General features: G+C 48.2%; 1 protein-coding gene across 1 annotated transcript in view; it reads left to right on the forward strand.

Annotated features, from left to right (window-relative positions):
- The window catches only part of IGSF21 (immunoglobin superfamily member 21), a 251973-nt gene that overhangs the window by 223541 nt on the left and 5564 nt on the right, over positions 1 to 22868 (forward strand). The window contains exons 6-7 of the mRNA XM_028741566.2: positions 1981 to 2452; positions 16461 to 16546. Of these exons, the coding sequence (XP_028597399.1) occupies positions 1981 to 2452; positions 16461 to 16546 (558 nt within the window). The remainder of the gene's footprint in view (positions 1 to 1980; positions 2453 to 16460; positions 16547 to 22868) is intronic.

Below are 22868 nucleotides of genomic sequence, written 5' to 3' on the forward strand. Positions count from 1 at the left end.
CCACAGGCTCTTGGGAACTGACTGGTTTTTTAAAGGAAAGGGCTTTCAAATAGAGCCGTGCTGCTTTTATCATCTGCATTCTAATATATTTGTGGGAGGTTTTTTATCCCTTTTAATTCTATTAGAGTTTAATTGCTTTTTAACTGTTGTGTGCTTTTAGCTTTTTGCATTTTATGTGCGTTGTTTTAAATTGTGGAAGCTGCCTTGTGTCCCAGTTTGAGAAAACAATGGAATATAAATAAATACAGTTCTACTTCTGTTCATCATCATCATCATCCCCCCAGCAATGTCAAGCTAGATGGAACGAAAAACTCAGTGGCAGGGCACGTGTCAGCCTAGATAGCTCAGCTCATTAGAGAGCGGTGCTCATAATGCCAAGGTCGCAGGTTCGATACCTATATGAGACAGCTGCATATTCCTGCATTGCAGGGGGTTGGACTAGATGATCCTCAGGGTCCCTTCCAATTCTATGATTCTATGTTTGGCATGTTGAAGGCCCCTGGTTTGGTCCCTGACACCTTCTGGCAAGCATCCCTGGAGAAGCTGCTTCTAGTCCAATGGTGTGATTCAGTATGAGGCAGCTTCCTGGGTTCAGGAGTGAGACTCTGCTTCCCATTTCCTATCTGTAAAATGTGGATGGGGGAAGCAAAGGTGGCCAACCTTTTCAGGCTGTTGTGAAGCAAAACGAGATCTGTCCTGTGCATCAGTTTGCATGCTGTTAAATGGAGTTTGGAAAATGATATCTTCCTCTGCGGTCCCTCTGGAGATGTCTAGAATTTGCCAGCTTTTTTTATTTTCCTCCCAGACTCATCCCTCCCCTCTCTCTGCCTCATCTCTCCCCTTGTGGGTTCTCTTTTATGCAAACACACGTAAGAGATTTAAAGTGGGGAGGCGGTGGGAGTAGTGAGGGGGGGGGGAGAGGAAGAGAGTTGAGGATCTAAGGACCCCGAGACTTATTTCTGCTTATTCGTTCCAATGTTTGAAGCGTCTGAATTTTTTAAAAGGGAGAGAGAGGTGAGAGGAAGCCTTTTTCAAAAAACGTATACTTAAAAATAAAATGCAAACCACACACTTATCTGCAAACATTCCTGCGGCCGTTTCATTACCACCATGACATCCGGAGCTTGAAAGGAGCTTTTGATAAAGGAATACAATCTTCTCTTCAGAGACAGACGTTCAGAAATATTTTTAACAGGCATTGCGTCTGCAGAGAAACCGTCCTCCAAGCTACATAAACACACTCTCGCATGCACCTCTGCAGACTGGCACCCTCTTTCCATGCATACCTGTGTGATCATATAGCCACAGTTCGGGGTTAAATAATGTGGAATGCCACCCTACCGATGTTGTGGGTCTCAGCATCAGGACCATCCAGGACAGCTCAGGGATGCCAGGGGTCCAGAAGCATCTGGTACCCAAATGCATTCTGGGAGGTGGCCACACGATCCTGCTGGGGCAAGGTGCTCCTGGGCCTAGGAGCCACTAGGGTGAAGGTCCTCTCTGGGGCCTCAGATAAAACTCAAATGTTCATTGTCCTCTCCTGTGACTTAGGGAGGTTGGCAGAAGCAGAAGCAGAAATTTGATATCCGCTTCCTTGTCCCATGTCTGGAACAGAAATCGATGCAGCAGATGTGATTGGTATTAGCTGTTGTTGCTTTCCACCTACAAATGAGACGTAATTAATTATGCTCCTCCCTCCCTCCCAGTTTCTATTGTGTTTCATGGTGTGGAATAACGTAATGACAGCGCAACATACACTAGTTATTTAATTTCGCCACAGTGAACAGTGAGGTGAATAGGGAAGGCCCTGGCGGAAAGTCAATGGCAGCAGAATGGAAACAGGGCTGCAGGGCTCCCATGACAGCCATGGCTGTTTCAAAGTGGTATCAGAGCGCTTTAATGGTGTGGTGTGAATGTGGGCTGTATTTCTGCTCTTGAGAAGGAATTGATTGCAGTCTCTTCCCGAATTTCCCCCTCCAGGTGTACTTCAAGAGAGACGGGGAGCTGATTGAGGTGGTGCCCCTCACAGAAGCCCCCATTAATGCCGCTGGGTTGCAAGATGGCCGGGCCTCCCGGAACCTCTTCCACCGAGACATGGACGACACCAAGATGCAGAAGTCGCTCTCCCTCCTGGATGTGGAGGACCGGGGTGGCAGGCCCTACACGGAGGACCCCTTGAAAGGCCTCACCCCCAACCAGGGACTTTTGTTCAGCCCAGCTACAGAGATCATCCCAGAGACTGTGGTGAGCCGGGAGTTTCCGCGGTGGATCCAGAACGTGGAGCCCATCTACTACTTCCACCACACCCACATCCCCATCAGCGATGGCACCGTGGAGGTGCGGGCCATGCTCATGTGGACGCTTAACCCCCAGATAGACAATGATGCACTCTTCAGTTGTGAGGTCAAGCACCCTGCCCTCTCTATGCCCATGCAATCCGAAGTGACGCTAGGTAAGATGGGTGGCCACCATGGTTGGTGGGAGAAAGTGGGGTGGGCACATGGGAGTGGGTCAAACCATCTGGAAGTGGACCTGGAATGGGCACTCAGGAGTGGACCGGTCCACCTGGACGTGTATGTGAGATGCACACTTGGGAGTCAATTGAAGCGTCTGGAGATGAATGTGAGATAGGCATTTTGGAGTGGATTGACCCATCTAGAGGTGATTACGGCAGGGCTCCATCATGTCTGCTCTGTGCTGGTGCACTGAGGACTAGGTCTAATGGGCTCCTGTTGCAGGAGGGTAGACTTTGATTGGACCTATGGAGAAACATATCTGTTGCTACAGTGGTTTGAAAATGGCATCAGTTGCCTAGGCTAGGGAAGCGGGGCCTTTGCTGGACATTTTCAAGCAGAGGTTGAACAAGTATTTGTTGGGGATGAGAAAACTCTGGATTCCTTGCAGTTGTATGGATGTAATGATGTACATCCACACAAGGGCTGTCACATGGAAGAGGGAATGAGCTTGTTCTCTCCTACTCTGGAGGGTAGAACTCGAACTAATGGCTTCAAGTTACAAGAAAGGAGATTCTGACTAAAAAAATTCTGACAGTAAGAGCTGTTCAACAGTCAAACAGTCTCCCTTGGGAGGTGATGGACTCTCCTTCCTTGAAGGCTTTTAAGCAGAGGTCATGGGTGCTTTAAAAGGGACACGGGCAGTGCTGTGGGTTAAACCACAGAGCCTAGGACTTGCTGATCAGAAGGTTGGTGGTTCAAATCCCCGCAACAGGGTGAGCTCCCGTTGCTCAGTCCCTGCTCCTGCCCACCTAGCAGTCCAAAAGCACATCAAAGTGCAAGTAGATAAATAGGTACCACTCCAGCGGGAAGGTAAATGGTGTTTCCATGCGCTGCTCTGGTTCGCCAGAAGCGGCTTAGTCATGCTGGCCACATGACCCCGGAAGCTGCACGCCGGCTCCCTCGGCCAATAAAGTGAGATGAGCGCCGCAACCCCAGAGTCGGCCACGACTGGACCTAATGGTCAGGGGTCCCTTTACCTTTACCTTATGGATGCTTTAGCTGAGATTCCTGTATGGCAAGAGGTTGAACTAGATGACCCTCAGGGTCCCTTCTGACAGGACCAGTGGTCAGCGATGATGGGAGTTGTAGTCCCAAAACATCTGGAGGGCCGAGTTTGCCTATGCCTGGTACAGTGGTGCCTCGCAAGACGAAAATAATCCATTCCGCGAGTCTCTTCGTCTAGCGGTTTTTTCGTCTTGCGAAGCAACCCTATTAGCGGCTTAGCGGATTAGCACTATTAGCGGCTTAGCGGCTATTAAAGGCTTAGCGGCTAAAAGGCTATTAGTGGCTTAGCGGCTTAGAAAAAGGGGGGGTGAAGCGAAAAAAAATCGCAAGACTCGCAAGACGTTTCCGTCTTGCAAAGCAAGCCCATAGGGAAAATGTCTTGTGATGCGCATCGAAAAACGGGAAACCCTTTCGTCTAGCGGGTTTTTCGTCTTGCGAGGCATTCGTCTTGCGGGGCACCACTGTATAATGTGTTGCAGTATTCTAACCTAGCGGTTACCAGAGCATAGGCAACAGAAGTTGGCTATTCTTGCCTGTTAGGCCACCATCTGAAGCTGATGGAAGGCACTCTGCACCACTGAGGCCACCTGAGCCTCAAGTTACTGCAATGGCTCCAGGAGGACCACCGCCGCCGCCCCCAAGCTATGTACCTGCCCCTTCAGGGGGAATGTAACCTTATGGATGACTTTTAAAAGGTATTAGACCGATTCATGGAGCATTAGGCTATCAGTGGCTACCAGTAATGATGGATGTATATTACTTCCAGGATCAGAGGCAGTCTACCTTAAGTTACTGGGGATCACAAGAGGAGAAAGCTGCTGTTGGACTCAGGCCCTGTGTATAGACTTCCCTTTGGGGAATCTGGGTACCTACTGTGAGAACAGGATGCCGGTTTAGGTGGGCCGTTGGCCTGATCTAACAGGTTCTCCTTATGTTCTTATAACATCCTTTAATGCATTCTAAGAAGTATAGGAAATTTTATTAAGCGCCCCGTGCACATCCCCACTGTGAAATTCCACATGAATTCCCCCTCCCACCTCACACACAGGCCAAAATGATTGGCCCAACACTCGTTGAGATTTGAGCGTATTTCCGAGGGAAGCAAATTGGTGTGGCACCAGGAAGGCGCTCTCTCTCAAAAAGGGGTCCTTCCAAGCGTACGGTCCTGGAACTGTTCCTTTTAAATTAATGAAATTGCCTGCCTTCCTCCACCACCCTGCAGCTCCACCTGCTTGTACTTTCCTTAGGTCTAATGGGCTCTTCAGACCATTATCAGCCATCTGAGATTGCCTCATCCAGCTGAGATCTCTTGTCAGGCATAAATGATGGTTCCCTCCTCCCTTCCGTCCTACACATTTCGTTCCTTCGTTCTCTCTTTCCTTCTCATTAAAAAAAGAAGGCAGTTATCTAGAGTGTGAGCGCAGACCTTCGCTCTCCTCCTCCTTTGTTCTTGCCCATCATTAGTGAGCAAGATTTGAGCTAACGAGCCTTGGTGGACTGCAAGCCGTGCTGAAGGAACGCCAGGGGGAATTTTCTGCTTCCTCCGTTTCATCCAGTGGCTTAGCTCTGCTAGGAAGGTGTGTAATTCACCTTTCAACCTGGTGGCTCCCAGGGTGGTGATTAGCTGTGACTCCTGCATCACAGGGGGTTGGGCTAGATGACTTTTGAGGTCCCTCCCAACCCTACAATTCCATGAGATGAAGAGTCGCCCAGAAGTAGAATAACCCACAGAAATTACACACATCTCCACCTTCAAACTAAGCCACCTTTACTGCCCCTAGGTACCACCATTACAACTTTGCCATCTATGGAGCAAGATGGACCACAACTCTGACTGGGTATAAGGCAGCTTAATATGCTCCTATTTAAGCCATCCTGGGAGGACTTCTGCCTGAAATTCTGAGAGAGCTGCTGACAGTGTAGATAATTCAGAGCTAGAGGGACCCATGGTCTTACTCAGCACAAGGAAACTTCAATAGGATCATATGAGTATGGCTCTCCTAGCTGACGACCTGAGATCAGATAGTAGGGCATCTTGCCCATATATCTACATACGTCCCTTCAAAATGTGCTCCAGGCTGAGAAACTGTATCGCACTTGGAACTCCTGGTTGTTGAAGGAGTTCAGAGAGGGAGCATGGATGAAAGTCAGATAAGGTTCTGGCTGCCATTCCTTCATCGCAAAGAATCTCACAACCACTTCTGAGGAAAGCATTGATATCATAGCTGAAAGGGAACCTGCCAGTGTCATAATGCCGTTATACAAATCTATGGTGTGACCACATTTGGAATACGGTTCCGGGTGCCTGACTTCAAGAGGGATGTTGTTGAGTTGGAAAAGGCTCAGAAAAGGGCAACCAAATTAATCAAGGCGGTGGGGGGGTGACTCCCCTATGAAGAAAGATTTCAGTGTTCCGGACTTTTTATCTTAGGGAAATGGTGAGTAAGAGGTGAGATGGTGGAAGTACATGAAACGATGAATGGCCTGGAGAAAGTGGATTAAGGGAAATTCTTCTCCCTCTTTCATAACACAAAAACTGAAGTAAAGCTGAATGTTGGAAGATTCAGGGCAGATAAAAGTTGGACTTTCGTGCAGTGCACAGTGGAATGCAATGCAGCACCAAGGGGGATATCCACACAAGGAATAAAGTCCACTTGCACAATGGGACATTCACCTCTCTCCTCCCAAACCTGTTTCTAGGGGTTCCTCCATCCCTCCAGAGCAGATTTTGTGTTGCGCAAGCAAACCTCGTTCCTTGTATGCCACAACTTAGTTGAATCTTGCCCCTTCTGCAAGGGGTGGCTCGCTTGCCGTGGAAAACCCACCCATCTCCCTTGCCAATGTTTGAGGCATAGCATGTGGGTCAGTTTTAGTTTGTGGACCACCTTCCTTCCAGACCCATTACAGTAGTACCTCGGGTTAAGTACTTAATTCATTCCAAAGGTCCATTCTTAACCTGAAACTGTTCTTAACCTGAAGCACCACTTTAGCTAATGGGGCCTCCTGCTGCTGCCACACCGCCGGAGCACGATTTCTGTTCTCATCCTGAAGCAAAGTTCTTAACCTGAGGTACTATTTCTGGGTTAGCGGAGTCTGTAACCTGAAGCGTATGTAACCCGAGGTACCACTGTATTTCCCTGCTGGATCAGTAGCACAGAAACATTTCATGAGATGGCATCCCATCCCATACATTACAGCAAGTGACCTCTGGTTGGCCAATGTGAAAACAGGATGTTGACAAGCCGGTGTGACCACATTTGGAATACGGTTCCGGGTGCCTGACTTCAAGAGGGATGTTGTGTGCAGAAGAGGGCAGCCAAGATGGTCCAGGGGTATAGAAGCCAAGCCTTATGAGGAATGGTTGAAGGAGCTGGGTATGCTTAGCCTGGAAAAGAGGGAACTGAGAGGAGATATGAGAGCTATCTTCACATATCTCAAGGGCTGTTACATGGAAGATGGAACAAGCTTGTTTTCCTCCTGTTCTGGAGGATAGGACTCGAACCAACGGCTTCAAGTTACAAGGAAGGAGATTAAGACTAAACATGAACAAGAACTTTCTGACAGTAAGAGCTGTTTGACAGGGGAACGGATTCCCTCAGGAGGTTGTGGACTCTCCTTCCTTGGAGGTTTTTAAGCATGGCCATCTGTCATGGATGCTTTAACTGAGATTCCTGCATTGCAGGGGGTTGGACTAGATGACCCTCATGGTCCCTTCCAACTCTGCAGTTCTATGCTTTTATGTCTCTATGCAGGATGCGGGTGGCGCTGTGAGTTAAACCACAGAGCCTAAGACTTGCTGATCAGAAGGTCGGCAGTTCGAATCCCCATGATGGGGTGAGCTCCCGTTGCTCAGTCCCTGCTCCTGCCAACCTAGCAGTTCAAAAGCACATCAGAGTGCAAGTAGATCAATAGGTACCTCTCTGGTGGGAAGGTAAACGGCGTTTCCGTGCGCTGCTCTGGTTTGCCAGAAGCGGCTTAGTCATGCTGGCCACATGACCTGGAAACTGTACGCCGGCTCCCTCGGCCAGTAAAGTGAGATGAGCACCGCAACCCCAGAGTCGTCCGCGACTGGACCTAATGGTCAGGGGTCCCTTCACCTTTATGCCTCTATGAGTAAATGGGTCAGTGCCCTGATCCATCAGGGCTCTTCTTACTTTCTTACGTTCTGCTTAGCATCCATTGTTGATCAGTCAGTCTTAGGGGGCCTGATCCACAGACCGTAGCAGGAGAAACCCAACATCAAAAGAGAGAGGGTGGACCCTTAATCCCTTAAGAGAAGTCATTAACCCTTCCCCGTTTTACTTGATCCAGCTCCGCTTGCTGTCCCCTCCCCTCCCCTCTCAGGCTAGAGGAGGAAGATTAGCCGATGTTCTTTAAGGAGCTAATCCTGGGAAGAGTGTCCTGATCAAACATTCCATTGAGCCTTGCCTTTGCGAGAGCTCCTCTCCTCCTGTCAAACCCGACATTTACATATTAAAGACAAAATACCTTTTATGTTAATCCCCAGTGGAGAAGCTGCCTTTGGCTGAGAGAGACATAAATCTTACACTTCCAGGATAATGGGACTCGGGCAAGGAGATCCTGTGCTCAGTGCAGAGGCATTTGAAGGATGCTCCTCCCTCCACCCCCATCTTAAGAGTCGGTGTCTGTGACAAGAGTAGAGCAAGGGATTGTCGAGCTGCAGGAAAGTGGTTGGTGGCCGATGGTCACCGGAATGTAGGAAGCTGCAAAATTCCTGGTCAGGACCTTGGTCAGCTGTCTTGGCATTGTCTACACCAGGGGTCAGCAAACTTTTTCAGCAGGGGGCCAGTCCACTGTCCCTCAGACCTTGTGGGGGGCTGGACTATATTTTGAAGGGGGGGGGAACCTGAATGAATTCCTGTGCCCCACAAATAACCCAGAGATGCATTGTAAATAAAAGCACATTCAACTCATCTAAAAACACCAGGCAGGCCCCACAAATAACCCAGAAATGTATTTTTAATAAAAGGACACATTCTACTCATGTAAAAACACACTGATTCCCGGACCGTCCGTGGGCCGGATTTAGAAGGTGATTGGGCCACATCCGGGCACCGGGCCTTAGTTTGCCTACCCATGGTCTACACCATGCCATGGGTCGACAAACTAAGGCCGGATCAGGCCCAATTGCCTTCAAGATCTGGCCCGCAGACGGAATCCAGGCAACGGGCATAGCGCACGCGCAATGGTTTTTGCGACTCAGCCAGCTTGGGGGTCAAAAGTGAGGCAGGCGGCTGCTCGAGACAAACCCCTTCTTCATCTGTCGTGCACGTGCAGCAATGTTTTCTTCCAGAGTGGGGGGTGGGGAAGAGGGGAAAGGGGCCACAGTTCGGATTTCCACCATGGAGCTGCCGGCGACTGACCTCAGGAAGGGCAGTTGCGGCAGCAGGAGCTCAGAGGCACCTCGGGAGCAATGCCCGCCGGTGTCTGTGGCAGCGGTACTCCCCACAGGAGGAAGCAGGGAGCGCCTGGGTGGCTGCTCTCCGAAGTAGTTCTGTGCTCTGCTGGGGAGGCTGCTTGTTAGCTACACAGTGCAAGCCATGGAAAGGTAAATAGCCGCCGCCTCGTCTTCCCTCACAAGGGGAAAAGAATGTTTTTGCTTGAGCAGCACCGGCCTGACTTAGCGGGGCCAACAGCTTTTCCCTTTACCCACACATGTGCACACGCTCTCCAGGGCTGACAGGAATGGTGTGCCTACCTCAGCCTCCCACCCCACCTTATGAGAGAAATAATAACTGTCAATGCGTAAAACGCAAATGAAGCACCGTGGGTGTATGAGGGAACACTTCCCCCCCCCCCCCAAAAAAAACCAAATCACATTTGGGCAACGTTGGGGTTGGTCCCAATAAGGGTTTATGCCAAAAATGCAGGTCATAATCATGGCAACATATAGTCCGGCCCCCCACAAGGTCTGAGGGACAGCGGACCGGCCCCCTGCTGAAAAGGTTTGCTGACCCCTGGTCTACACTGAACTGGGTGGTGCTGTGGTCTAAACCACTGGGTCTCTTGGGCTTGCTGATCGTAAGGTCGGCAGTTCAAATCCACTCAATAGGGTGAGCTCCCGTTACTCAGTCCCTGCTCCTGCCAACCTAGCAGTTTGAAAGCACAGCAGTGCAAGTAGATAAATAGGTACGGCTGCGATGGGAAGGTAAACGCTCTGGCTTCCATCACAGTGTCCCGTTGCACCAGAAGCGGTTTAGTCCTGCTGGCCACATGACCTGGAAAGCTGTCTGTGGACAAACGCCAGCTCGCTCGGCCTGAAAGGGGAGATGAGCGCCGCAAATATGATTGGACGTAACCGCCCAGGGGTCCTGGTCCTTTACCTTTACCTTACACTGAACTGCCACAAGGATCCAAACTTTCTTGCTGGAAAGGATATACAGAGGCTCTGGCCCACTGCCAATGTCCCTGACTATCCAGGACTGCCCTGTCAGCCTGGGGCAATGCTAACCAGCAAGGAAGGCAGACAGGCTTTGTGGCATTGGTAAATAATAGAGGAAGGAGTGAATAATTGACAGGGAAATGGTTTGATCTCCAGTGGGCAGCCTCTGCATGCCTGAAGGCATTTGGTGTACTGGGCTGCAGAGCTGCTGCTATTTTTAATATCTTGTGGGGGAAAGATCTGTGGTAATTCTCTCCTCATCCCCATTTGTATTAAAAACGTGGGATCCAGAAGAAGCACAACTATTGCAACAGTGCACCATTAGATACCCCAAAGGGAAGCTTGCAAGCAGGCCTGCTTGAGATTTCCAGAAACTGGTGTTCAGAGGCAAACTACCTCCAGCAGTGGAGGTAGAAGATAGTAATCATGACTAGTAGCCATGGATGGCCTTTTCCTCCAGGAATTTGTCCAACCTTTTTTTTAAAATCCCTCCAAGTTGGCGGCCATCATAACTTCTTGTGGGAGTGAGTTCCACAATTTAACTATGAACATCAGAAGAGCCCTGTTGGATCAAGCCAGTGGCCCATCTAACCAACCCATAGCTACAAATTTGAAAATAAGGGACCAGCAGCCTCAAAAATAAGGGGCCAGCAGCCAAAATAAGGGTTTTAGTCAACCAGCAGCCAAACGAAGCCTCAAGCGGTGGTTCCCACAGCGCAGGAACCTGGCAAAGGGGATGCAGCAAGGAAAATCACCAGCACCTCTCCGCTGGGAAGCGCTGAGCAAAGGCATGTCCCCAGGCAACACGGCCGATTTGATCGGCACAAGGCATGCAAGCTCCACTCCCCAGTCGTTCTTAGACTCCTTATTGGGTGAGTAACGCAGCCCAGCAACAGTTGGAGCCTCCCTCCTCCCCGGCAGGGAGGGAGGGAGAGGAGCTGCTTCCTTTGAAACCCAGGAAATTTAAGGGACATCATCAATCCGGGACAGCAGCGGGACACGGCGCTGGGATAAGGGAGTTTCCTGCCAAATAAGGGACGGTTGACAGCTATGAACCAACCAGATGCCCACAAATGTTGATCTGAGTGCAACATGCCTCTCTCCACTTGTGATTCCCTGCAACAGATATTCAGAGGGATTGTGGGTATCTTTTTGTGAAACAATTCTCACTGCAAGGAGTCAAGAATTCCCACGGACGGTCAGGAAGCTTCCTCTAGGATCTAAGAAAGAATTTCAGAATCTAAATTAGAACTTCAGGATCTTAGGAATGTCAGAAGAGACTGGATGCTGGATCAGACCAATGTCCCCATCTGGTCCAGCATCGTGTTCTCACAGTGGTCACCAAGGTGCCCCAATTGGAAGCCCGCAAGGATGGATGCAATTGAGCACACTCAAAGGCACACTCTTCCGTTGTCTCTTGAGACAGATGGATTGCCAACAACCAAAGAACCCTCATGCTGAAACAGCTGAAAGATACATGTTGACCCCCTCACTTATTGCTTGGGAGTTCTGTGCCAACCTGCTGTGCTCCACCCACTCATTGTCACTGCCCAGCACTGCAGAATGATTAGAGCAGCCTTTTTCAACATCTTGGGTCCTCAAATGTTGTTGGGCTACAACTCCCATCAGCCCTGACCACTGATCCTGCTAGCTAGGAATGATGGGAGTTGTAGTTCAAGGTTGAGAAAGGCTGGTGTTAAGAGAGTCCTCCAGTCCTCCATTCCTCTTCCATCAAAGCATGAAATTTGATCACCTCCTTTATTAAGAGGCATAACTGCCATTGTGGTGTTTATTAACGGTTGTAAAAAATTGAAATGGCGGTAGGGAGGAATACCCCAGGCCCTGGATGTGAGTGGAGAGTTTTTGTTGCCTTGGTGGATTCAGGCTGTGCAAAGAAACCTTTCCGTTTTATTTCCTGCTTGTTAATTTAAGTGACTTGGCCTGGTATTAAGGAACAGGGTGTGAAAATGGATTAGGTAGAGGGAAGATGTAGGCAAGCTGCTCTTACTCTGGTTCTTCATGAGCTGAAGGGGAGGGCAGGGTTACATCCTCTGTGACCTGCTATCACCATCTGAAATTTGCCACATCCCCATCCCAGATAGAATCATGCTTTGCTGTTTTCTCTAAGAACCTAGATAGCTTCAAAAGAGGATTCCATAAATTCACAGAGGAAGAGGAAGCTATCGATAGTGACCAGCCAGGGTGCCTGTGCTCTGGCTGCGCAGTTGGAGGAATCATTAGAATCATAGAACTGAAAGGGACCCGTGGGTCATCTAGCCCAACCCCTCTGCAGCCCAGGAATTTCAGCTAACCCGTGACAGCTGGCCATAATAATAATAATAATAATAATAATAATAATAATAATAATTTTTATTATTTATATCCCGCCCATCTGGCTGGGTTTCCCCAGCCACTCTTGGCAGCTTCCAACAGAATATTAAAATACAATAACCTATTAAACATTAAAAGCTTCCCTAAACAGGGCTGCCTTCAGATGTCTTCTAAAAGTTTGGTAGTTGTTTTTCTCTTTGACATTGGTGGGAGGGCGTTCCACAGGGCGGGTGCCACTACCGAGAAGGCCCTCTGCCTGGTTCCCTGTAGCTTTGCTTCTTGCAGCGAGGGAACTGCCAGAAGGCCCTCGGTGCTGGACCTAGGCGTCCGGGCATAACGATGGGGGTGGAGATGCTCCTTCAGGTATACTGGACCGAGGCCTTTTAGGGCTTCAAAGGTCAGCACCAACACTTTGAATTGTGCTCGGAAACGTACTGGGAGCCAGTGTAGGTCTTTCAAGACCGGTGTTATATGGTCTTGGTGGCCGCTCCCAGTCACTAGTCTTGCTGCCACATTCTGGATTAGTTGTAGTTCAATGCTTCCAAACACCAGTTGCTGAAACTGCAAGAGGGAAGAGGGCTTTTGCACTCAGATCCTGCCTGTGGATTTCCCAGAAGAGCCATCTGGTTGAGAGAACAGGATATTGGGCTAGATGTGCCCACTTTAGCCTGATCCGGCCAGAGTTGGATTTAGGACATATGGGGCACCAAGCCTAGGAGGTGCTGTGGGGCATCACAACTATGACGTAGAGCAGGCATGTCCAACAGGTCGATCGCGATCAACCGGTCGATCTCAGGGGTGTCTTAGTATCAAGTTATCAAGTTAGTGATCGCCTTTGTGTTCCAAACCCCGCTCCCCCTAAAAAGCTCAACAACTTTGGTCAAGTCTCCCCTAAAAGAAGCTCAGCAACTCCTGACAATGACAATAGATAGATCACAGCCAGAGTTGGACGTGCCTGACATAGAGGATTGAGCAGAACAGAGGACGAGAGGCAAGGGGTGATAATTTTGTCTGAAAGACCAAAGCCTTTCCATGATACAGCAGAGTCTTCTTATGCTCTTAAATGTTAAGTCCTTCCTTTTATCCGTCCTAAATCTTCACAGCTTCAGCTTCAATGGAAGCCCATGAGTTCTAATGTTATGAGAGAGGAAGGAAAACATTTCTTCATTGCATGGATTGCATTTATAACCCACCTTTTTCTCCCAGAAGGCATAGCTGTCAACCGTCCCTTATTTGGTGGGAAACTCCCTTATCCCAGCGCCATGTCCCGCTGCTGTCCCTTATTGATGATGTCCCTTAAATTTCCCGGGTTTCAAAGAAGCAGCTCCTCTCCCTCCCTCCCTGCCGGCCAGGGAGGAGGGAGGCTCCAACTGTGTTGCTTGGCTGCGTTGCTCACCCAATAAGGAGTCTAAGAACGATTGGGGGTGGAGCTTGCATGCCTTGTGCCAATCAAATCGGCCGCATTGCCTGGGGACTTGCCTTTGCTCAGCGCTTCCCAGTGGAGAGGTGCCGGTGGTTTTCCTTGCTGCATCCCCTTTGCACTGTAGGAACCACTGCTTGCGGCTTCATTTGGCTGCTGGCTGGGCTTTCTGCCTTTGGCTCGGAGGGGCTCAGAAGTCGAACATCCCTGTGCTCTGAAAATGACTCATTTTGGCTGCTGATCCCTTATTTCCGAGGCTGCTGGTCCCTTATTTTCAAATCTGTAAGTTGACAGCTATGCCAGAAGGTAGTGTGTATGGGTCTCTCTCTTCCTCATTCGATCCCCACAGCAACCTTGTGAGGGAGGTTAGGCTGAGAGACATTGACTGCCCTACCTCCCAGTGTGCCTCATGACTGAGTGAGGATTTAAACTCTTTTCCAGGTCTTAGTGCGGCACTCTAACCACTACACCATGCTGTCTCTCTATCCACTGTCTCGTGCCACACATAATTTTATAAACTACTGTCACATCACCGCTTACTGATGTGGAAACATGGAAGGCTGAATATAAGATCGGGAAATGCCGACTGACAGGTGTCAAACTGATGAGAAAGACCAGGCCAGTCTGAGATTGGCAGCTTCTTCCTACAGTGGCACAAAGAGCGCAACTGGTGCCTCTCCAAATGCAGAAAATGTAGAAACCCCCTAGAACACTTTCCCCATGTCCCCCTTGGGGTGGGGGGCATCGCCCCAGTCTTAGTGTAAGCCAAGGGAATTTAGATCTTTCGTTGCCAAGGTAACCTTCCTTGTTTCATCCAATCAGCTCTGACCCTTACCAATTCCAGCACATCTCCACACATCCTTTGAAGAGAGTGGAGCGCCCGGCGAATCTCATTTATGCATGCAGCTTCGTTGCTTGATCTCCGCAAAAAGACACAACTCGGGGCACTTTTTCTGCCTCCTAGATGCCTGACCCCCACATAGCCGGTGACTTATTAAGGACAACCGATGCAAATTATATTCTGATTTGTTCAGAAGGGAGGTTAGGGGGAATGGTGCTGGTGAATTCTGTGTGGAAGGTTGCTAGGAAAGGTATTGAAGATAAAACAGCCCATCCATGGTGCAACAGAAGTTGGAATAACTGTGAACAGTCCTAGTCCCCACACTTCAAAAAGGATTTTGTAGAGCTAGGAAAGGTGCAGAAAAGGGCAACCCAAAAGATAGTGGGGCCGCAGCCGGTCTCCTGTGAGGTATTGTTACATATGGGGGAATTTTCATTTACAAAAAGTGTGAGTGTGTGTGTGTGCAGGGACATGAAAGAAACATAAGAACATGCAAAGAGCCCTGCTGGAGGGAGTTCCAGAGGGCAGAGTATGCCACCCTCAATGCCCAGTCTCTAGTAAAAGTGGACCAAACCTTGTTAGTCATAATACGGACAGAGCCTCCATGTGCAGGAGCAGTCAACCTCTGAATATCAGGTGCTAGGGATGAGGGATGGCCAACACCTTCCCATCTTGCCTCTGTGCTTCCTGGAAGCATATGATTGGCTGATGCGGGAAACAGAAAGGTGGGCCAGGTGGATTAAGGGGGTCTAGTTCAGGAGGGATCCTCTCACTCCCTGATGTGATCCTCTCCTCCATGTGGAAGAAGGGAACTCTCAAACAGCCCCCCAGCCCAGAACTTTTAGATGCAAACTCCAGCCAACCTTGCTTCGTATTGAATTTTGCCTCCCGTCTTTAATGGTCAGCAAGTTTGTGGAATTGTGAAGAAATCAGGCCATGAACCAGCAGAGGCAGTTCCAGGGGAGCACGACTGGTGTGGTCTCACTGGGCACCAAACATCTGGGGTGTCACAGCAGCTGCCACCACTCTTTCATCCTGGTGGGAAGGTGTCAGATTTTGGCATCACACAAGGCATCACTGAAATTTGAGGTGCTGGAACAAGGACCCCAAGTTGGTGGGAGAGGGAGGATTTGAGTGTCTGCTCAGATTTCTTGGATTTGCATTCAGATCTCAGAGTTTTGAGGTCAAAGGTGGAGAAAAGATTGGGGCGTGAAATCTGGCCAGGAAATGTATGCATGAAGTTGCCAACCAAACAGGGGAGAGGGCCTTGTTGCTCCTGTTCTATTGGAGGTTTCTAAGCAGATCCTGTCAAGGATGCTTTAGCTGTGATTTCTGCATTGAAAGGGGTTGGACTTGATGACTCATGGGGTCCCTTTCAACTCCTCAATTCTATGGTTCTAAGAGGCTATAGAAATGGGCAGGTAAGGAGTTGCAATGGAGTGTATCAAACTAAGTCATACTCGGAGCAGACACATTGAAATGAATAAACCTAAGACATGTCTATTAACTTCATGTGATCTCCTTTGAGTTGGGCTAGTGGTGGATGAAGCTCATTTGTTTTCTTCCTTATATTTATATGCCACCATTCTTCCAAGGATCTCAAGGTTGCATGGGTGGCTCTCCTCTCCTGCTTTGCCCCCACAACAACCCTGGGAGGTAGGAGAGAGAGAGAGAGGTCCAAGATCATCAGGTGAGCATCACAGCTGGGTGGGATTTGAACCCAGGTCTCAGTACCACACTCTAGTGTCAGCACCACACTCTAACCACTCACTCTAGCCACCTCTTGGGATGGAGCTAAACACAACACTCTGTTCTTTGTTGTGGACCTGGCTTCTGTCAAAAAGGTAGAGGAGCTGGGACTAGTTCAACAGTTGGTAGTGCTCATGATGGGGATGTTTGGAAGTGCAACAGATTGGGGTACCCACCTATTCTCTTTTCCCACAGTGGCTCCCAAGGGCCCAAAGATCATGATGACCCCAACAAGAGCCCGAGTAGGAGACACAGTGCGAATCCTGGTGCAAGGTTTTCAAGTGAGTATGAACCCGAAGGGCGTCACTGAGACTTATTGGCATCTGTTACAGTTCATATGAGTTTGGGTTGTTTATATCTAAGGATGGGGGAGGTGTTTGATCAGCTCACGTTTTAATCTTGTTGGTTTGTTTACATTTATAGTCTTACACCTTTTCCTCCAAGGAGCTCAAGGTGGCGTACATGCTTCTTGTCCTCCCCATTTTATCCCCACAAGAACCCTGTGAGGTAGGCTAGCCTGAGAGGCAGTGACTGACCCCCAAAGTTACACCCAGTGAGTGTCATGGCCCAGTGGGAGGATTCGAACTCTGGTCTTCTGGGAACTAGTCTGACACTCTAACCACTGCACCTCGCAGCAACCCTGTGATGTAAGTTAGGCTGAGAGAGGCAGTGACTGGCGTCAAGGTCACACCCGCATTATGGCTGAGTGGGGATTTGAACCCTGGTCTCTACCAGGTCTGACACTCTAACCACTATGCCACACTGGATCCCATATGAACCTACTGAATATTACCACTTCGCAAACTAACACACGGAGATCAAACCACAGTTTCCTTTGACATCTGCTCTTCTCTAAATTTTGCAGCATACAACAAACTGATTATGAATACATCCAGATTAATGGAGATAATGTAGAAAGGTATGCTATATTAGGCGAAGGACCTTATAGAGCAGGGATCCCCAAACTTGGCCCTCCAGCTGTTTTGGGACTACAACTCCCATCATCCCTAGCTAACAGGACCAGTGGTCAGGGATGATGGGAACTGTAGTCCCAAAAAAGCTGAAGGGCCGAGTTTGGGGATGCCTGTTATAGAGCCACTGCCAGTCAGAGTTAGCAATATTAGGCTAGATGAGTCAATGGTCTGAATCAGTATTCAGCAGCTATGTATCCATTACTCATAGGAATGTTAAACGTGCACCTTAGACCAGCCAGCAGTGAGAAGAGAATTGCAGGATCTGGATAATACCATCATAGACAGTAGATTCCGACTCTTCAGGACCTTGGAGAGCTCCTGTGATGGGCATGTATTCAACAGAAGATTGTAGGAAGCTACCTTCTGCTTGGAGTGAACTTGGGGCTTTTGGCCTACTAACCCAGACTGGCAGCAGCTCTCCAGGATTTCAGGCAGGGGACAATCCCATCCCTACTTGGAGATGCCACTGGAGATTCATCCAGGGACCTTCTGCATGCAAAGCAGTTGCTCTGTCACTGAGCCACAGCCCTCATCAGATGAGACCGCAGACCTTGGTTCGATCCCCAGCACCTGCAGCAAAAAGATTTCCAGCTTGCCAAAACTGAGAACGTTTTTGGAGACACGTTCTCCATTCGGAGTAGGCAATGGCAGCCTGGATGCATTATTATAAAGCATTTGCATGCTAACCGGAAAAATTAAAATTAGCAAATGGAGGAGAAGGGCCATAGCTTGGTGGTAGAGCATCTGCTTTGCATGCAGAAGGTCCCAGGTTCACTCCCCAAGTAGGGATGAGAGAGAACCATGTCTATAATTCCCAGAGAGCTACTGCCAAACAGTGTAGACAGTAATGAGCTAGATGGGCCCAATGGTCTGACTTAGTATAAGACAGCTTGCTGTGTTCCTGTGTGTCAAAATCTCTCATACGTTTTGTACCCTTCCTTGCAAAGCACAAAGCTGGTGAGATTTAGATCTCACCCCTGCCCTACACTGTTTTCTCTCACCCCATTAACTCAGAGTTTCTCCAAGAGGATTTGCAAGCTGTTTAATGCCATCTCATCTGCGCCTCTGTTTGTTGTCATTACCAGGTGATTTCAGGCTGTGAAAGGGGGGTAACTGTTCCTTAATCCAGGCGCTGAGCTGAACCAATTGAAGGCACTAAGTGGGACTTTTCGGGAGAGTGAAGCCGATCCATATTCACAGCGGCATGTGTGCACAGGGTTGGGGTTGGGCAGAGGGAAGGTAGAAGACGCACAAAGCGTAGCTCAATGGCAGCTCTATCTCATGGGTGGAAAGAAGAAGAAGAAGAAGAAGAAGAAGAAGAAGAAGAAGAAGAAGAAGAAGAAGAAGAAGAAGAAGAATAATTATTTATACCCCGCCCATCTGACTGAGTTTCCCCAGCCACTCTGGGCGGCTCCCAATCAAGTGTTAAAAACAATACAACATTAAATATTAAAAGCTTCCCTAAACAGGGCTGCCTTCAGATGTCTTTTAAAGATGAGATAGCTGCTTATTTCCTTCACATCTGAAGGGAGGCATTCCAGACTTCCGGGGTGGCGCCATCGGTAATGGCGGATTCCCTCTGATCTGGAGGGACTGGCTCCACGGAAAACGGGTCTGTTCCGCTACGGCGAAGCGGGGACCCTTTAAAAAATCACAAGCGGATGAAGCCTGTGACCATGGGACTCGGCGGGCACCTTTCGCCCCCCCCCCAATCCGTAAAGGAACCCAACTACGGGTTCTGGAGCGAAGAGGGGCAAGTGGCGCGGTGCTGAGAGTCAACTGCTTCTTCCGTGGAGCGAAGCCGCATAGCCGTTGCCGGAGAGCGCTACCTTTTTCCTGGGACAATTTGGCTACAAAAACAACTACCCGTGAGTAGATTAAATTTGGACAATTGGACTTTAAACAACGACCAGTGAGTAGAACGGAAAATTGGATTGAGAAATTCTTTTTAAATTGGCACTGAAGCGGGAAGGTCTAAACAGGAAGTCAGCCTTCCGTTTCTTGTAGATAGATTAAAGCAAAGACATGGTAAACTAGAGTTCAAAAAATCGTTCGCAAAGGATCAATTTTCATCATTTAAAAGTACTGAACCCTCTTGGGAAGCAGGAGAAGAGGGGGGATTTTTTTCTGGATTGTTTAAACCTGCAGAAGAGAGTGTAAAGAAAAGTAATTTTCCACCGTCTTGAACCTGGGAGCGGGGTGTCAGGACAGAAGCTTTTGGGAAGTTCATTGACTACAGACAAACGTTTGTGACAGACAGTCAAAAGAAGAGAAACATAGTGATTCCATTGTTGTCCTTCGCATGTTAAAGGAACAAATATTGACAAAATATCTGAAAAAGGAAACTTTGTTGTTAGATCTGCTTTTGAAAAGAAAAAAGAAAAGAGATGGATACAAATAGAAGTTCTTCCCCTAGAAGGAGCTTGTGAAACTGTTATTGAATTTGAACTGGGAAGCTTTGCAGCTGCAACAGATTAAGACCGTGGGAACAGACTTCTGACCTTGCATAACAATGTACTCAGAGGCTCTGGTGCGTGCTTTCTGCAAGACAAGTGCTTTACTAGAACAGTTACATGAGAAGACGGAACAGTTACATGAGAAGACGGATTTGATGACTGTTGCTATTAGAAATTTTGGACAGGCAGTGGGTATCTATATAGAACCCACCCAGGAACCAACTTGTGCTCTGACAGATCAGATGAGGGAGGAGGTTGTTTTTGGACCTCGGGTGGCAGAGATGGAGGGAGCTGTGGCCCAGCAGGAACATGAGTTGTTGGATCTGACAAATGAATTTGGAAAAAGCCAGATTTGGAGAGATAGAGTTGTATTTGGCTTGGAGATGGGGGGCTGGATAGACCCCCCTATGCAGGGATGTTTTGACCTTTCAAGTCTGGCAATGGGCCGTGAGGAGTCTGGGGTTGTGGGGGTCCTCAACCCTGGAGGGGGTTTGAAACACGTCTTTAAAAAACACATGGAGTTCAGTGTGAGCTATGGAAAAGGGGCTGATCTGTCGAGAAGGGACAAAAATATTGTTAAGTTGGAGTTTCCACAAGTGAAAGGACCAGGAGACAAAGTAAAGTACAGGTATAAATACGAAGAAGATTTGCGGAAGGGACATGGAAGAGACTTAAGGGCCTCAGACATAAGATTACCAGGTTAATGAACTAGATGGATGGGATAGAAAGGACTGACTAAACCCGAGACCAGGAGGAAGAGACGTTGGATGAAGATTGGAAGAAAGTTTTTTTAAAAAAATTATTTAGGATTGTTCTGAAAAATTAATGAATATTAGAAAAATGTTGGAACGAAATTATTTGGCTTTAGCAGAAATGTTAAAAAGAACTTTGCAAGAATATGCTATGGTTAGGAGAAATTGGTATAAATAAGATTTAAGTTTTAAATTTTAGGATTTTTTATGTATTATAGGTCAAAATAGATTAAGGTAATTTAATGACAGGATATTATGAAAAATGGAAAGGATTTGCTGTTATAATTAACAACTAGAATACAAAAAAGGGAGGTGTGAGGAGGTCGATGAAATAAGGTCATGATAGTTAAGGATTTGGGAATATTGGATCTGTTTTTAAATTTTTGTGGTTTATTCTTGTTTTTTGATTTTGATGTGTTATGTGTTTTGCTTTTGTTTTTTTCGATTTTGATTTTTATCGATTTGTATTGTTTGACTGCTGTTTGTCTTTTTATTGCTTTCCCCCCCCCCTTCTTTTTCTCTCTATTCCTTTGTAATTTTAAAATTCTTAATAAATATCATTTTAAAAAAAGAATGAAGGCAGGCATTCCACAGGGCGGGCGCCACTACCGAGAAGGCCCTCTGCCTGGTTCCCTGTAACCTTACTTCTTGCAATGAGGGAACACCCAGAAGGCCCTCGGCGCTGGATCACAGTGTCCGGGCTGAACGATGGGGGTGGAGACGCTCCTTCAGGTATACAGGACCAAGGCCATTTAGGGCTCAGCCTATTTAGGTCAGCGCCAACACTTTGAATTGTGCTCAGAAATGGACTGGGAGCCAACACAGATCTCTCAGGACCGGTGTCATGTGGTCCCGGCGGCCACTCCCAGTCACCAGTTTGGCTGCCGCATTCTGGATTAATTGCAGTTTCCAGGTCCCTTCAAATGTAGCCCCACGTAGAGCGCATTGCAGTAGTCCAAGCGGGAGATAACTAGAAAATGCACCACTCTGGCCAGACAGTCCGTGGGAACAGTCTATACCCCACCCTGGAATCCAGTGCCAATTCTGAGCACCATCGTTTAAGAAGGATATTGACAAGCTGGAACATAGGCAGAGGAGGGCAACCAAGATGATAAAATGGTCTGCAAACCAAACCTTAGGAGGAATGGCTGAGGGAGCTGGGGATGTTTGGCCTGGATAAGAGGAGAGGTGATATGAGAGTCATTTTCAGATACCATGAAGGGCAGTCACATAGAAGATGAAAACAAAAAAAAATTCCTTCCAGTAGCACCTTAAAGACCAACTAAGTTAGTTCTTGGTATGAGCTTTCGTGTGCATGCACACTTCTTCAGATACCTGTGCATGCACACGAAAGCTCATACCAAGAACTAACTTAGTTGGTCTTTAAGGTGCTACTGGAAGGAATGTTTTTTGTTTTGACTATGGCAGACCAACACGGCTACCTATCTGCACATAGAAGATGAAGCAAGCTTGTTCTCTCCTGCTCCAGAGGATGGTGCCTGAACCAATGGATTCAAGTTACAAGAAAGGGGATTCTGACACTCGAACCACTACACGACACTGTCTACTCTGAGCAGCATTGACATTGGGCAGAAAACTTTCCTGCCTAACTCACATCAGATCGAGCCACCTGTTGCCCCCACATTAACCCCAAAATGCTAGAAAAGACTCTACAGTGGTACCTCTGGTTGCAAACGGGACCCATTCCGGAGGCCATTTCGCAACATGAATAGAGAGCAACCCGCAGCAGTGCGTCTGCACACGCACGGGTTATGATTCACTGCTTCTGCATATGCGCATTGTGTCATTTTGTGCTTCTGCACATGCGCGAGTGGCAAAACCCGGGAGTAACCCTTTCCGATACTTCCGGGTTGCCGCAGCATGTCACCTGAAATAACGTAACATGAAGCAAACATAACATGAGGTATGACTGTACAGTGGTACCTCGGGTTAAGTACTCCATTCATTCTGGAGGTCCGTTCTTAACCTGAAACTGTTCTTAACCTGAAGCACCACATTAGCTAATGGGGCCTCCTGCTGCTGCACTGCCGAAGCACGATTTCTGTTCTCATCCTGAAGCAAAGTTCTTAACCTGAAGCACTATTTCTGGGTTAGCAGAGTCTGTAAGCTGAAGCGTATGTAGCCCGAGGTACCACTGTACTTAAATAGCAAGCCAATCCACCCCCCAAAGTCAACCAACCACCCGGCCTCTTAATTCATGAAACTCCCCTTTCTCCTTCCTTTGAAATAATGTTTATCCATCCATAACAACAGCCGCTGCAGTGGCTCTTGGGAAATGTAGTTTGCATTGCACTCCATTGTGTTCAAGGTGAGCTGTAAGGAGTTCTTCTCCAGTTTAGATTGCAATTCCAAATCCAGGGACCTTACGAGGTTCAGCCTCCTTTTTCTTTAATATGAGCC

The sequence above is a fragment of the Podarcis muralis genome, chromosome 7, assembly GCF_964188315.1.
Source record: "Podarcis muralis chromosome 7, rPodMur119.hap1.1, whole genome shotgun sequence".
NCBI classification, from domain to species: domain Eukaryota; kingdom Metazoa; phylum Chordata; class Lepidosauria; order Squamata; family Lacertidae; genus Podarcis; species Podarcis muralis.